Raw genomic sequence first — 15,512 nt, forward strand, 5'->3', positions numbered from 1 at the left:
GCAGCGCCAGCAATCGATCTGTTGAAGGCGGAGCTAAAACAGTCTAAAGAACAAAAAAAAAACACATTTGCAGCTGGTGTCAATTTCAAAATGGAGGCGCCAACAAAGAGAGCGAACGCTCAGTGTCAGACAGAGATAGCTAACTGCACTCGCTCATTCTGCACGTGCTCTGTAACTAGGCAACCAATCAGAGCGCAGCTAAGGGCAACCTGCAAACGGCACAACATCTGAGCAGCTGAGCAGCTCAGCAGCTGAGCTGTGCTCACAACAGATCTCGCAGGCAATGTCGATCAATGGCTCGAACTCGTCAAGCTCGTTTTCGCTGAGCGTCGGCAGCGACATTTTGTTGAACTTGTTCAGTTGAAATGCGAACTTGGCGAGCGTAAGACGCCAGCGTCGGTATATATTTGATAGAATCCACAATACACGATCAACGCCTCAAAATCTGATTCCCAACTAGTTGTTGTTGGCATAATCAAATTAACACCCACATGCCTATGAGACATTTGCCATAACTACGCCACTTTGCCAGCTGTGATTTGCATAATTGACGCTAATCGAGAATTCGCCTCGTGGCCCTTGTGGCACAATAGAGAACTGAGAACTCATGCTGTCAGCTTTCGTTTATGTGTTTTGTTGTTATCTGTGATTGAATTGTGCCAAAATTTAAACAAATTGTTAAAGTGTGAAATACATATATATATCTACACACATACATATAAATACATACATACAAATCATGATCACCATGAACGAGCTCGTCGATCTGCGTATGCAACAGCATATTGCGCACGAGATCTACCGCCATCAGATAATGCAACGCATACCAGGTGAGTTGTGATCCGTCCTCACCCCCACCTCCGTAACCCACCCCCTGAACTCGTGCTTTTGGCTTTGTCGCAATTGGTGCTTTGTTGGGTTTGTAACCAGATAAGTAGCATCGGACATTGGGGCTATTTGCGTTTTTATGGCCAGCTTCCCATACAGCTGAGTAGTGTGGGAAAAGCGTTTGTCGATTTTGCATAAGCAAATGCGAGAGATCACAGCAGGGCACCTCTTCTGGTAACTGATAACCAAATGCGTTTTAGCTGTTGAAGCAGCTCATAACGCAGCTGGAAAATCACTTAAAAAACTATTTAAAATCTAGACTTGATTACATACTTTATAGATCAAGTCTGAAACGAGGTTTCGCATCAAGCATACGATCTTTTAATACATTCATCAATCAAAACCTTGGTTTATTTAGCTTGTCATTGTTATTGGTAGAAGGTATTTGTCCGCTTTGCTCACCTCAAAAAGCAAAAAGATGTCCAATTGTCATTTTACATTGACTTTTCAGAATAAGATTGATTGACGGAATAAATGAGGTCTTTTAAAATATTCGTACGCGTACTCGTTATATTAAAATGCCTTAAACTAATACTAATGTTATCTGACACAAAATAGTTAACCCCAAAATATAATTGCTAATATATATAAAAATGAAACTATCTAAATTAAACTATTATTTCCAAAATAATTAATTTGGCTTACGACTCGAGCCAAGTCCCTGTTTGGCTTGTGAACTTTGTTTTCCATACTCATAATTCCAGTTCCAGTTCGATATTTATGAACATATAGCATGATATAAATTTTCTATAGAAGTTGCTGCCTAATTTGGTTCCCTAACTAAACATGCCACCTTCCAAATATATAAATTTCTTATTTCAAGCCTACATTCAGCCTTGAATACAAATAATCCTAATATTTATGTTCACTGTCAATGTAGATCCATTTCCACCGATGCTGCCCATTCCGATGCCACGTCACGTGATAATGCCACCCCGTGTCGCGTTGCCCGGCGTGGAGATGACTCTGCAAAATGACGAGCTCTGGAAGCAATTCCATCAGATTGGCACAGAAATGATCATCACAAAGAGCGGCAGGTAAGATGTCAAATCTAAATCAATCTTTATATGAGAATGCTCGCTAAACCAACCGCAACAAAATGTTTTCGAGCATTTTTGGAAAGTAAAATTATGTCGCGCCCACAACAACTTTTGAAATGTAATGAAGCAGGGCCTTGGGTGTTAGGAACGGGCAAAGAGCAATGCATTAGCACGAATGTGAAAAACAATACCCAAAAACGCTGGGCAAAGAAAAACAACAACATGCCAATGGCATGGGCACTTAAAGCGCCGCCTCTGGCGCTGCTGGCCAGTGATGGAATCGGCTCTTAGCTCTCATCAGTCAGCACTTAGCCTCAGCTTCATTCCCGGCCTCAACGTCGTTTTCGTCGCCGTCGCCGTCGCCGTCGCCGTCGCCTTCGTCGTCGTCATCGACGGCGGCGGCACTGTTAAATGCTCATTAGATGTAGGCGCCTGCGAAATTGTTTACAGGGACGTCGCGACAACAATTTTCACAGGCAAACAAAGCGGCGGAAGGATGCAGGATGTGAAATCTGTGGCCAGGTATATACAGGCTGTACCGGCTGCCAGCACGATTCTTGATTCGTGCAATCGGGGCTTGCAAGGAATGCCCGGACCGAATATCTCGCGCGAGGCGTAAATCGAACAAGTTCACTGGCACTTTGCGTGTACAGCGTTCTTCTTGTCGTGATGGAAACTGAGCATGAGCATATCAAAGCGCTAGCGCAATCGCCCAAAGATATTGTATCTTGTATCTGTGGCAGTTACGTGAGCGCTCAGCAGCGATCGGCAGTAAACTACCTAAAAGTGTCCGGCACTTGCTCAAATGTGCGTAAAGTGGCGTCATCGTAATTTATTGTAGGCCTAGTATGGACAGAGAACGCAGTGGGACGTCCTTTTGGTCGGCGTTTTTAAGAGAGATGCCTCTTGGCTTGACCTGCCGCTGCCCCTGATGCCCCTGATGCTGCTGCTGCTGTGGCATAAATCTTAGCGTCAAGGATACTTTGTCGTCATCTTTGTTGCGTTCTGCGTTTTTATTGTGGCGCCTGTCTGCAGACGGCCTCAGATACACTCGCATTCGAATTTGTATTCGTATTCGTATTCAATTTCGTATCTGTATCTGCACGTTGCGCGTTGACAATGACCACAGCCTGTCGACAACGTCGACAGATACGAGCAATTTCACACTTTTGCCGGCGAGATGCACAAGTGCCGATAAGATCGGATACGAATACAGGGGAGAAGAATTCAGAATCGCTTTTGCTGCATTAACATAAACTTTTGGGACTGCCCCATCGCCGAAAACAGTTTGGACAGACAACTCTTTCTCCTTTGAGAAAGAGAATGTAGTTTGTATATGCCATGAATTATTCATAAAGTCTCCGTATTAAATAGTTTTTATGCTCATCAAAAATGTTTTATGTGAAACGCAGCCAGACAATGATGGCGTCTCTGCAGCCCTTGTGCATTCAATCGATTTGAATTTTTAATGATTAGGCGCCACAGTGCCACCGTGTGCTGTGCTGTGTTGTGTTGTGCTATGCTGTAGCATCCAATGCAATGCTCAACGCCAAGTGGCGCTCATAAAAACTAATTAGTTGCTTGTCCCAACTGTCCCATGACTTTGCCCAAGTCAAAAACTTCGAGATTGCATCGCATTTCGGTTCGCTTTGGGATCACATGGGTGGCAAATGCCCAGACGATCATAAAAGATAGATAGAACAAAGCATATCACATATAATGCATGCGTTTTTGAAAATGAAATGAGCCTGTCACGAAGCTTTTAGTGCGGACACGCTGATAGCAAAGGCCATGAGAATCGCTGGGAGAGGCCCAACACAAGAAATGTAAATTAAATCTTGCTCTCAGCGTAATACAGGTGAATCACTTTGAAGCGCCAGAACTGACACTTCGGGAACTATCGACAAGAAAGGAATAAATCGAAAAAAACAGTAGAAGTTCGCTTGAATGAAAATACTTATTGAGATCCAACAGATTGGCATTTCTGTGCATTATATATCAGCTTTACTAGCAGATTTTTAGAGATGGCTAACAATAATGATGTGCAAATGTATTATAAAATCAGAGGAAGTAATATCCCCATATATATATATATATATTATTATTCAGCATCTAAAATATTTACTGTCTGACTACACGTTCGCGGATTAACGATCTACAGGGTATAACATACACTCAATCAGTTTCAACTGCACCTGTTTGGGTGCAACCAAACTATAATGCTCAAGATGTTTTTTTCTTTGACGTCTACCATTCCTGCACAGTTCCTCGCATTTGTTAATTATGCGCAGACGCGCCAAAGATCAATATCTTAACAAATCGTTTGTCAAAAATGCACGAGCAACTCTTGGAAAGAATGAAAAAGAAGCAAACAGAACAAGAAAAATAAAGAGGGCAAATTGAAAACGAAATTCTAAACCGCACGAATGTCGAAATATTTGGCCATGCGTCGCAGTTGCCCCTGCTGCGATCTAATGAAATTCAAAAACAAAAATAACAAACCAGAAAGGGAATCAAATTAAATGTTGGCAAACGCACCACAACTAAGGTAAATTAATTAATCATCGCTCAGAGTGCACAACCAAAAAGGCAGTAAAAGTAAAAAATCATTGCCAACATATAAGGGTGATCTAGTAGGGAGTCTCCGACTAGAGGATGCCCCGTAATATAGCCCAAAAGGATTGGACATATTGGCATATCTCGGCCAAATAATGACAGTTTTTAAAATTTATACCATTTTGGACTCGTAAGGATCAGTACTATCGATTGGCACCAAGAAAACGAATATCTACATTTTGACCCAAATCGACCAAAAAGCAACGGGTTACATCACGTTTTTTGTCAAAATCGAGGTCGGATCGAAAATCAAAACTTTTTTCATGATTTTTCATTAATATCTCGGCCAAAAAATGTCAGATTTTATAATTATATACCTTTTTGAATTCGTACGGATCCCTACTATCAATTGGCATTCAACGAAATTAAAAATCGATGGGTAAATCAAAGTAATTGACCATAAAACGAACCGTTTGTAAAGTCAACCTTTTTTGAGGATTTTTTGGCATATCTCGGCCAAATAATGTCAGTTTTTGGAAATTTATACCATTTTGGACTCGTAAGGATCAGTACTATCGATTGGCGTCAAGAAAATGAATATCTACATTTTGACCCAAATCGACCAAAAAGCAAGGGGTTACATCACTTTTTTTGTCAAAATCGAGGTCGGGTCAAAAATCAAAACTTTTTTCATGATTTTTCTTTAATATCTCGGCCAAAAAATGTCAGATTTAATTTTATACCTTTTTGAATTCGTACGGATCCCCACTATCAATTGGCGTTCAAAGAAATTAAAAATCGATCGGTTAAAACAAAGTAGTTGACCGAAATACGAACCGTTTGTAAAGTCAACCTTTTTTGATGATTTTTTTGCATATCTCGGCCAAATAATGTCAGTTTTTGGAAATTTATTCTATATTTGACTCGTAAGAATCAGTACTATCGATTGGCATCAAGAAAACGAATATCTACATTTTGACCCAAATCGACCAAAAAGCAAGGGGTTACATCACGTTTTTTGTCAAAATCGAGGTCGGATCGAAAATCAAAACTTTTTTAATGATTTTTCTTTAATATCTCGGCCAAAAAATGTCAGATTTTATAATTTTATACCTTTTTGAATTCATACGGATCCCCACTATCAATTGGCGTTCAAAGAAATTAAAAATCCTTGGGTAAATCCAAGAAGTTGACCATAAAACGAACCGTTTGTAAAGTCAACCTTTTTTGATGATTTTTTGGCATATTTCGGCTAAATAATGTCAGTTTTTGGAATTTTATACCATTTTTCATGATTTTTCATTAATATCTCGGCCAAAAACTGTCCGATTTTATAATTTTATACCTTTTTGAATTCGTGCGGATCCCCACTATCAATTGGCGTTCAACGAAATTAAAAATCGATGGGTAAATCAAAGTAATTGACCATAAAACGAACCGTTTGTAAAGTCAACCTTTTTTGATGATTTTTTGGCATATCTCGGCCAAATAATGTCAGTTTTTGGAATTCTATACCATTTTGGACTCGTAAGGATCAGTACTATCGATTGGCATCAAGAAAACGAATATCTACATTTTGACCCAAATCGACCAAAAAGCAAGGGGTTACATCACGTGTTTTGTCAAAATCGAGGTCGGATCGAAAATCAAAACTTTTTTCATGATTTTTCATTAATATCTCGGCCAAAAACTGTCCGATTTTATAACTTTATACCTTTTTGAATTCGTACGGATCCCTACTATCAATTGGCATTCAACGAAATTAAAAATCGATGGGTAAATCAAAGTAATTGACCATAAAACGAACCGTTTGTAAAGTCAACCTTTTTTGATGATTTTTTGGCATATCTCGGCCAAATAATGTCAGTTTTTGGAATTCTATACCATTTTGGACTCGTAAGGATCAGTACTATCCATTGGCATCAAGAAAACGAATATCTACATTTTGACCCAAATCGACCAAAAAGCAAGGGGTTACATCACGTTTTTTGTCAAAATGGAGCTCGGATCGAAAATCAAAACTTTTTTCATGATTTTTCATTAATATCTCGGCCAAAAGCTGTCCGATTTTATAATTTTATACCTTTTTGAATTCGTACGGATCCCTACTATCAATTGGCATTCAACGAAATTAAAAATCGATGGGTAAATCAAAGTAATTGACCATAAAACGAACCGTTTGTAAAGTCAACCTTTTTTGAGGATTTTTTGGCATATCTCGGCCAAATAATGTCAGTTTTTGGAATTTTATACCATTTTGGACTCGTAAGGATCAGTACTATCGATTGGCATCAAGAAAACGAATATCTAAATTTTGACCCAAATCGACCAAAAAGCAAGGGGTTACATCACGTTTTTTGTCAAAATCGAGGTCGGGTCGAAAATCAAAACTTTTTTCATGATTTTTCATTAATATCTCGGCCAAAAACTGTCCGATTTTATAAGTTTATACCTTTTTGAATTCGTACGGATCCCTACTATCAATTGGCATTCAACGAAATTAAAAATCGATGGGTAAATCAAAGTAATTGACCATAAAACGAACCGTTTGTAAAGTCAACCTTTTTTGATGATTTTTTGGCATATCTCGGCTAAATAATGTCAGTTTTTGGAAATTTATACCATTTTGGACTCGTAAGGATCAGTACTATCGATTGGCATCAAGAAAACGAATATCTACATTTTGACCCAAATCGACCAAATAGCAAGGGGTTACATCACGTTTTTTGTCAAAATCGACCTCGGATCGAAAATCAAAACTTTTTTCATGATTTTTCTTTAATATCTCGGCCAAAAACTGTCCGATTTTATAATTTTATACCTTTTTGAATTCGTACGGATCCCTACTATCAATTGGCATTAAACGAAATTAAAAATCGATGGGTAAATCAAAGTAATTGACCATAAAACGAACCGTTTGTAAAGTCAACCTTTTTGATGATTTTTTGGCATATCTCGGCTAAATAATGTCAGTTTTTGGAAATTTATACCATTTTGGACTCGTAAGGATCAGTACTATCGATTGGCATCAAGAAAACGAATATCTACATTTTGACCCAACTCGACCAAAAAGCAAGGGGTTACATCACGTTTTTTGTCAAAATCGAGCTCGGATCGAAAATAAAAACTTTTTTCATGATTTTTCTTTAATATCTCGGCCAAAAACTGTCCGATTTTATAATTTTATACCTTTTTGAATTCGTACGGATCCCTACTATCAATTGGCATTCAACGAAATTAAAAATCGATGGGTAAATCAAAGTAATTGACCATAAAACGAACCGTTTGTAAAGTCAACCTTTTTTGATGATTTTTTGGCATATCTCGGCCAAATAATGTCAGTTTTTGGAATTTTATACCATTTTGGACTCGTAAGGATCAGTACTATCCATTGGCATCAAGAAAACGAATATCTACATTTTGACCCAAATCGACCAAAAAGCAAGGGGTTACATCACGTTTTTTGTCAAAATCGAGGTCGGATCGAAAATCAAAACTTTGTTCATGATTTTTCTTTAATACCTCGGCCAAAAACTGTCCGATTTTATAATTTTATACCTTTTTGAATTCGTACGGATCCCTACTATCAATTGGCATTCAACGAAATTAAAAATCGATGGGTAAATCAAAGTAATTGACCATAAAACGAACCGTTTGTAAAGTCAACCTTTTTTGATGATTTTTTGGCATATCTCGGCCAAATAATGTCAGTTTTTGGAATTCTATACCATTTTGGACTCGTAAGGATCAGTACTATCCATTGGCATCAAGAAAACGAATATCTACATTTTGACCCAAATCGACCAAAAAGCAAGGGGTTACATCACGTTTTTTGTCAAAATCGAGGTCGGGTCGAAAATCAAAACTTTTTTCATGATTTTTCATTAATATCTCGGCCAAAAACTGTCTGATTTTATAATTTTATACCTTTTTGAATTCGTACGGATCCCTACTATCAATTGGCATTCAACGAAATTAAAAATCGATGGGTAAATCAAAGTAATTGACCATAAAACGAACCGTTTGTAAAGTCAACCTTTTTTGATGATTTTTTGGCATATCTCGGCCAAATAATGTCAGTTTTTGGAATTCTATACCATTTTGGACTCGTAAGGATCAGTACTATCCATTGGCATCAAGAAAACGAATATCTACATTTTGACCCAAATCGACCAAAAAGCAAGGGGTTACATCACGTTTTTTGTCAAAATGGAGCTCGGATCGAAAATCAAAACTTTTTTCATGATTTTTCATTAATATCTCGGCCAAAAGCTGTCCGATTTTATAATTTTATACCTTTTTGAATTCGTACGGATCCCTACTATCAATTGGCATTCAACGAAATTAAAAATCGATGGGTAAATCAAAGTAATTGACCATAAAACGAACCGTTTGTAAAGTCAACCTTTTTTGATGATTTTTTGGCATATCTCGGCCAAATAATGTCAGTTTTTGGAATTCTATACCATTTTGGACTCGTAAGGATCAGTACTATCCATTGGCATCAAGAAAACGAATATCTACATTTTGACCCAAATCGACCAAAAAGCAAGGGGTTACATCACGTTTTTTGTCAAAATCGAGGTCGGGTCGAAAATCAAAACTTTTTTCATGATTTTTCTTTAATATCTCGGCCAAAAACTGTCCGATTTTATAATTTTATACCTTTTTGAATTCGTACGGATCCCTACTATCAATTGGCATTCAACGAAATTAAAAATCGATGGGTAAATCAAAGTAATTGACCATAAAACGAACCCTTTGTAAAGTCAACCTTTTTTGAGGATTTTTTGGCATATCTCGGCCAAATAATGTCAGTTTTTGGAATTTTATACCATTTTGGACTCGTAAGGATCAGTACTATCGATTGGCATCAAGAAAACGAATATCTAAATTTTGACCCAAATCGACCAAAAAGCAAGGGGTTACATCACGTTTTTTGTCAAAATCGAGGTCGGGTCGAAAATCAAAACTTTTTTCATGATTTTTCATTAATATCTCGGCCAAAAACTGTCCGATTTTATAATTTTATACCTTTTTGAATTCGTACGGATCCCTACTATCAATTGGCATTCAACGAAATTAAAAATCGATGGGTTAATCAAAGTAATTGACCATAAAACGAACCGTTTGTAAAGTCAACCTTTTTTGATGCTTTTTTGGCATATCTCGGCCAAATAATGTCAGTTTTTGGAATTCTATACCATTTTAGACTCGTAAGGATCAGTACTATCCATTGGCATCAAGAAAACGAATATCTACATTTTGACCCAAATCGACCAAAAAGCAAGGGGTTACATCACGTTTTTTGTCAAAATCGAGGTCGGATCGAAAATCAAAACTTTTTTCATGATTTTTCATTAATATCTCGGCCAAAAACTGTCCGATTTTATAATTTTATACCTTTTTGAATTCGTACGGATCCCTACTATCAATTGGCATTCAACGAAATTAAAAATCGATGGGTAAATCAAAGTAATTGACCATAAAACGAACCCTTTGTAAAGTCAACCTTTTTTGAGGATTTTTTGGCATATCTCGGCCAAATAATGTCAGTTTTTGGAATTTTATACCATTTTGGACTCGTAAGGATCAGTACTATCGATTGGCATCAAGAAAACGAATATCTAAATTTTGACCCAAATCGACCAAAAAGCAAGGGGTTACATCACGTTTTTTGTCAAAATCGAGGTCGGGTCGAAAATCAAAACTTTTTTCATGATTTTTCATTAATATCTCGGCCAAAAACTGTCCGATTTTATAATTTTATACCTTTTTGAATTCGTACGGATCCCTACTATCAATTGGCATTCAACGAAATTAAAAATCGATGGGTTAATCAAAGTAATTGACCATAAAACGAACCGTTTGTAAAGTCAACCTTTTTTGATGCTTTTTTGGCATATCTCGGCCAAATAATGTCAGTTTTTGGAATTCTATACCATTTTAGACTCGTAAGGATCAGTACTATCCATTGGCATCAAGAAAACGAATATCTACATTTTGACCCAAATCGACCAAAAAGCAAGGGGTTACATCACGTTTTTTGTCAAAATCGAGGTCGGATCGAAAATCAAAACTTTTTTCATGATTTTTCATTAATATCTCGGCCAAAAACTGTCCGATTTTATAATTTTATACCTTTTTGAATTCGTACGGATCCCTACTATCAATTGGCATTCAACGAAATTAAAAATCGATGGGTAAATCAAAGTAATTGACCATAAAACGAACCGTTTGTAAAGTCAACCTTTTTTGATGATTTTTTGGCATATCTCGGCCAAATAATGTCAGTTTTTGGAATTTTATACCATTTTGGACTCGTAAGGATCAGTACTATCCATTGGCATCAAGAAAACGAATATCTACATTTTGACCCAAATCGACCAAAAAGCAAGGGGTTACATCACGTTTTTTGTCAAAATCGAGGTCGGATCGAAAATCAAAACTTTTTTCATGATTTTTCTTTAATACCTCGGCCAAAAACTGTCCGATTTTATAATTTTATACCTTTTTGAATTCGTACGGATCCCTACTATCAATTGGCATTCAACGAAATTAAAAATCGATGGGTAAATCAAAGTAATTGACCATAAAACGAACCGTTTGTAAAGTCAACCTTTTTTGATGATTTTTTGGCATATCTCGGCCAAATAATGTCAGTTTTTGGAAATTTATACCATTTTGGACTCGTAAGGATCAGTACTATCGATTGGCATCAAGAAAACGAATATCTAAATTTTGACCCAAATCGACCAAAAAGCAAGGGGTTACATCAGGTTTTTTATCAAAATCGAGGTCGGGTCGAAAATCAAAACTTTTTTCATGATTTTTCATTAATATCTCGGCCAAAAACTGTCTGATTTTATAATTTTATACCTTTTTGAATTCGTACGGATCCCTACTATCAATTGGCTTTCAACGAAATTAAAAATCGATGGGTAAATCAAAGTAATTGACCATAAAACGAACCGTTTGTAAAGTCAACCTTTTTTGATGATTTTTTGGCATATCTCGGCCAAATAATGTCAGTTTTTGGAATTCTATACCATTTTGGACTCGTAAGGATCAGTACTATCGATTGGCATCAAGAAAACGAATATCTAAATTTTGACCCAAATCGACCAAAAAGCAAGGGGTTACATCACGTTTTTTGTCAAAATCGAGGTCGGGTCGAAAATCAAAACTTTTTTCATGATTTTTCATTAATATCTCGGCCAAAAGCTGTCTGATTTTATAATTTTATACCTTTTTGAATTCGTACGGATCCCTACTATCAATTGGCATTCAACGAAATTAAAAATCGATGGGTAAATCAAAGTAATTGACCATAAAACGAACCGTTTGTAAAGTCAACCTTTTTTGATGATTTTTTGGCATATCTCGGCCAAATAATGTCAGTTTTTGGAATTCTATACCATTTTGGACTCGTAAGGATCAGTACTATCCATTGGCATCAAGAAAACGAATATCTACATTTTGACCCAAATCGACCAAAAAGCAAAGGGTTACATCACGTTTTTTGTCAAAATGGAGCTCGGATCGAAAATCAAAACTTTTTTCATGATTTTTCATTAATATCTCGGCCAAAAGCTGTCCGATTTTATAATTTTATACCTTTTTGAATTCGTACGGATCCCTACTATCAATTGGCATTCAACGAAATTAAAAATCGATGGGTAAATCAAAGTAATTGACCATAAAACGAACCGTTTGTAAAGTCAACCTTTTTTGAGGATTTTTTGGCATATCTCGGCCAAATAATGTCAGTTTTTGGAATTTTATACCATTTTGGACTCGTAAGGATCAGTACTATCGATTGGCATCAAGAAAACGAATATCTAAATTTTGACCCAAATCGACCAAAAAGCATCACGTTTTTTGTCAAAATCGAGGTCGGGTCGAAAATCAAAACTTTTTTCATGATTTTTCATTAATATCTCGGCCAAAAACTGTCCGATTTTATAATTTTATACCTTTTTGAATTCGTACGGATCCCTACTATCAATTGGCATTCAACGAAATTAAAAATCGATGGGTAAATCAAAGTAATTGACCATAAAACGAACCGTTTGTAAAGTCAACCTTTTTTGATGCTTTTTTGGCATATCTCGGCCAAATAATGTCAGTTTTTGGAATTCTATACCATTTTAGACTCGTAAGGATCAGTACTATCCATTGGCATCAAGAAAACGAATATCTACATTTTGACCCAAATCGACCAAAAAGCAAGGGGTTACATCACGTTTTTTGTCAAAATCGAGGTCGGGTCGAAAATCAAAACTTTTTTCATGATTTTTCATTAATATCTCGGCCAAAAACTGTCCGATTTTATAATTTTATACCTTTTTGAATTCGTACGGATCCCTACTATCAATTGGCATTCAACGAAATTAAAAATCGATGGGTAAATCAAAGTAATTGACCATAAAACGAACCGTTTGTAAAGTCAACCTTTTTTGATGATTTTTTGGCATATCTCGGCCAAATAATGTCAGTTTTTGGAATTTTATACCATTTTGGACTCGTAAGGATCAGTACTATCCATTGGCATCAAGAAAACGAATATCTACATTTTGACCCAAATCGACCAAAAAGCAAGGGGTTACATCACGTTTTTTGTCAAAATCGAGGTCGGATCGAAAATCAAAACTTTTTTCATGATTTTTCTTTAATACCTCGGCCAAAAACTGTCCGATTTTATAATTTTATACCTTTTTGAATTCGTACGGATCCCTACTATCAATTGGCATTCAACGAAATTAAAAATCGATGGGTAAATCAAAGTAATTGACCATAAAACGAACCGTTTGTAAAGTCAACCTTTTTTGATGATTTTTTGGCATATCTCGGCCAAATAATGTCAGTTTTTGGAATTCTATACCATTTTGGACTCGTAAGGATCAGTACTATCCATTGGCATCAAGAAAACGAATATCTACATTTTGACCCAAATCGACCAAAAAGCAAGGGGTTACATCAGGTTTTTTATCAAAATCGAGGTCGGGTCGAAAATCAAAACTTTTTTCATGATTTTTCATTAATATCTCGGCCAAAAACTGTCTGATTTTATAATTTTATACCTTTTTGAATTCGTACGGATCCCTACTATCAATTGGCATTCAACGAAATTAAAAATCGATGGGTAAATCAAAGTAATTGACCATAAAACGAACCGTTTGTAAAGTCAACCTTTTTTGATGATTTTTTGGCATATCTCGGCTAAATAATGTCAGTTTTTGGAATTCTATACCATTTTGGACTCGTAAGGATCAGTACTATCCATTGGCATCAAGAAAACGAATATCTACATTTTGACCCAAATCGACCAAAAAGCAAGGGGTTACATCACGTTTTTTGTCAAAATGGAGCTCGGATCGAAAATCAAAACTTTTTTCATGATTTTTCATTAATATCTCGGCCAAAAGCTGTCCGATTTTATAATTTTATACCTTTTTGAATTCGTATGGATCCCTACTATCAATTGGCATTCAACGAAATTAAAAATCGATGGGTAAATCAAAGTAATTGACCATAAAACGAACCGTTTGTAAAGTCAACCTTTTTTGATGATTTTTTGGCATATCTCGGCCAAATAATGTCAGTTTTTGGAATTTTATACCATTTTGGACTCGTAAGGATCAGTACTATCGATTGGCATCAAGAAAACGAATATCTAAATTTTGACCCAAATCGACCAAAAAGCAAGGGGTTACATCACGTTTTTTGTCAAAATCGAGGTCGGGTCGAAAATCAAAACTTTTTTCATGATTTTTCATTAATATCTCGGCCAAAAACTGTCCGATTTTATAATTTTATACCTTTTTGAATTCGTACGGATCCCTACTATCAATTGGCATTCAACGAAATTAAAAATCGATGGGTAAATCAAAGTAATTGACCATAAAACGAACCGTTTGTAAAGTCAACCTTTTTTGATGATTTTTTGGCATATCTCGGCCAAATAATGTCAGTTTTTGGAATTCTATACCATTTTGGACTCGTAAGGATCAGTACTATCCATTGGCATCAAGAAAACGAATATCTACATTTTGACCCAAATCGACCAAAAAGCAAGGGGTTACATCACGTTTTTTGTCAAAATCGAGCTCGGATCGAAAATCAAAACTTTTTTCATGATTTTTCTTTAATATCTCGGCCAAAAACTGTCCGATTTTATAATTTTATACCTTTTTGAATTCGTACGGATCCCTACTATCAATTGGCATTCAACGAAATTAAAAATCGATGGGTAAATCAAAGTAATTGACCATAAAACGAACCGTTTGTAAAGTCAACCTTTTTTGATGATTTTTTGGCATATCTCGGCCAAATAATGTCAGTTTTTGGAATTCTATACCATTTTGGACTCGTAAGGATCAGTACTATCCATTGGCATCAAGAAAACGAATATCTACATTTTGACCCAAATCGACCAAAAAGCAAGGGGTTACATCACGTTTTTTGTCAAAATCGAGGTCGGATCGAAAATCAAAACTTTTTTCATGATTTTTCTTTAATACCTCGGCCAAAAACTGTCCGATTTTATAATTTTATACCTTTTTGAATTCGTACGGATCCCTACTATCAATTGGCATTCAACGAAATTAAAAATCGATGGGTAAATCAAAGTAATTGACCATAAAACGAACCGTTTGTAAAGTCAACCTTTTTTGATGATTTTTTGGCATATCTCGGCCAAATAATGTCAGTTTTTGGAATTCTATACCATTTTGGACTCGTAAGGATCAGTACTATCCATTGGCATCAAGAAAACGAATATCTACATTTTGACCCAAATCGACCAAAAAGCAAGGGGTTACATCAGGTTTTTTATCAAAATCGAGGTCGGGTCGAAAATCAAAACTTTTTTCATGATTTTTCATTAATATCTCGGCCAAAAACTGTCTGATTTTATAATTTTATACCTTTTTGAATTCGTACGGATCCCTACTATCAATTGGCATTCAACGAAATTAAAAATCGATGGGTAAATCAAAGTAATTGACCATAAAACGAACCGTTTGT

At 36.1% G+C, this 15,512-nt stretch overlaps 1 protein-coding gene across 1 annotated transcript in view; it reads left to right on the plus strand.

Moving 5' to 3' along the window:
• Positions 1-302: 302 nt before the first annotated feature.
• The window catches only part of Doc2 (Dorsocross2), a 40,797-nt gene continuing 25,587 nt past the window's right edge, over positions 303-15,512 (plus strand). Inside the window, exons 1-2 of the mRNA XM_032435014.2 lie at positions 303-830; positions 1,769-1,925. Of these exons, the coding sequence (XP_032290905.1) occupies positions 740-830; positions 1,769-1,925 (248 nt within the window). The 5' untranslated portion in view covers positions 303-739. The remainder of the gene's footprint in view (positions 831-1,768; positions 1,926-15,512) is intronic.

The sequence above is a fragment of the Drosophila virilis genome, chromosome 3 (assembly GCF_030788295.1).
Source record: "Drosophila virilis strain 15010-1051.87 chromosome 3, Dvir_AGI_RSII-ME, whole genome shotgun sequence".
Taxonomy (NCBI): Eukaryota; Metazoa; Arthropoda; class Insecta; order Diptera; family Drosophilidae; genus Drosophila; species Drosophila virilis.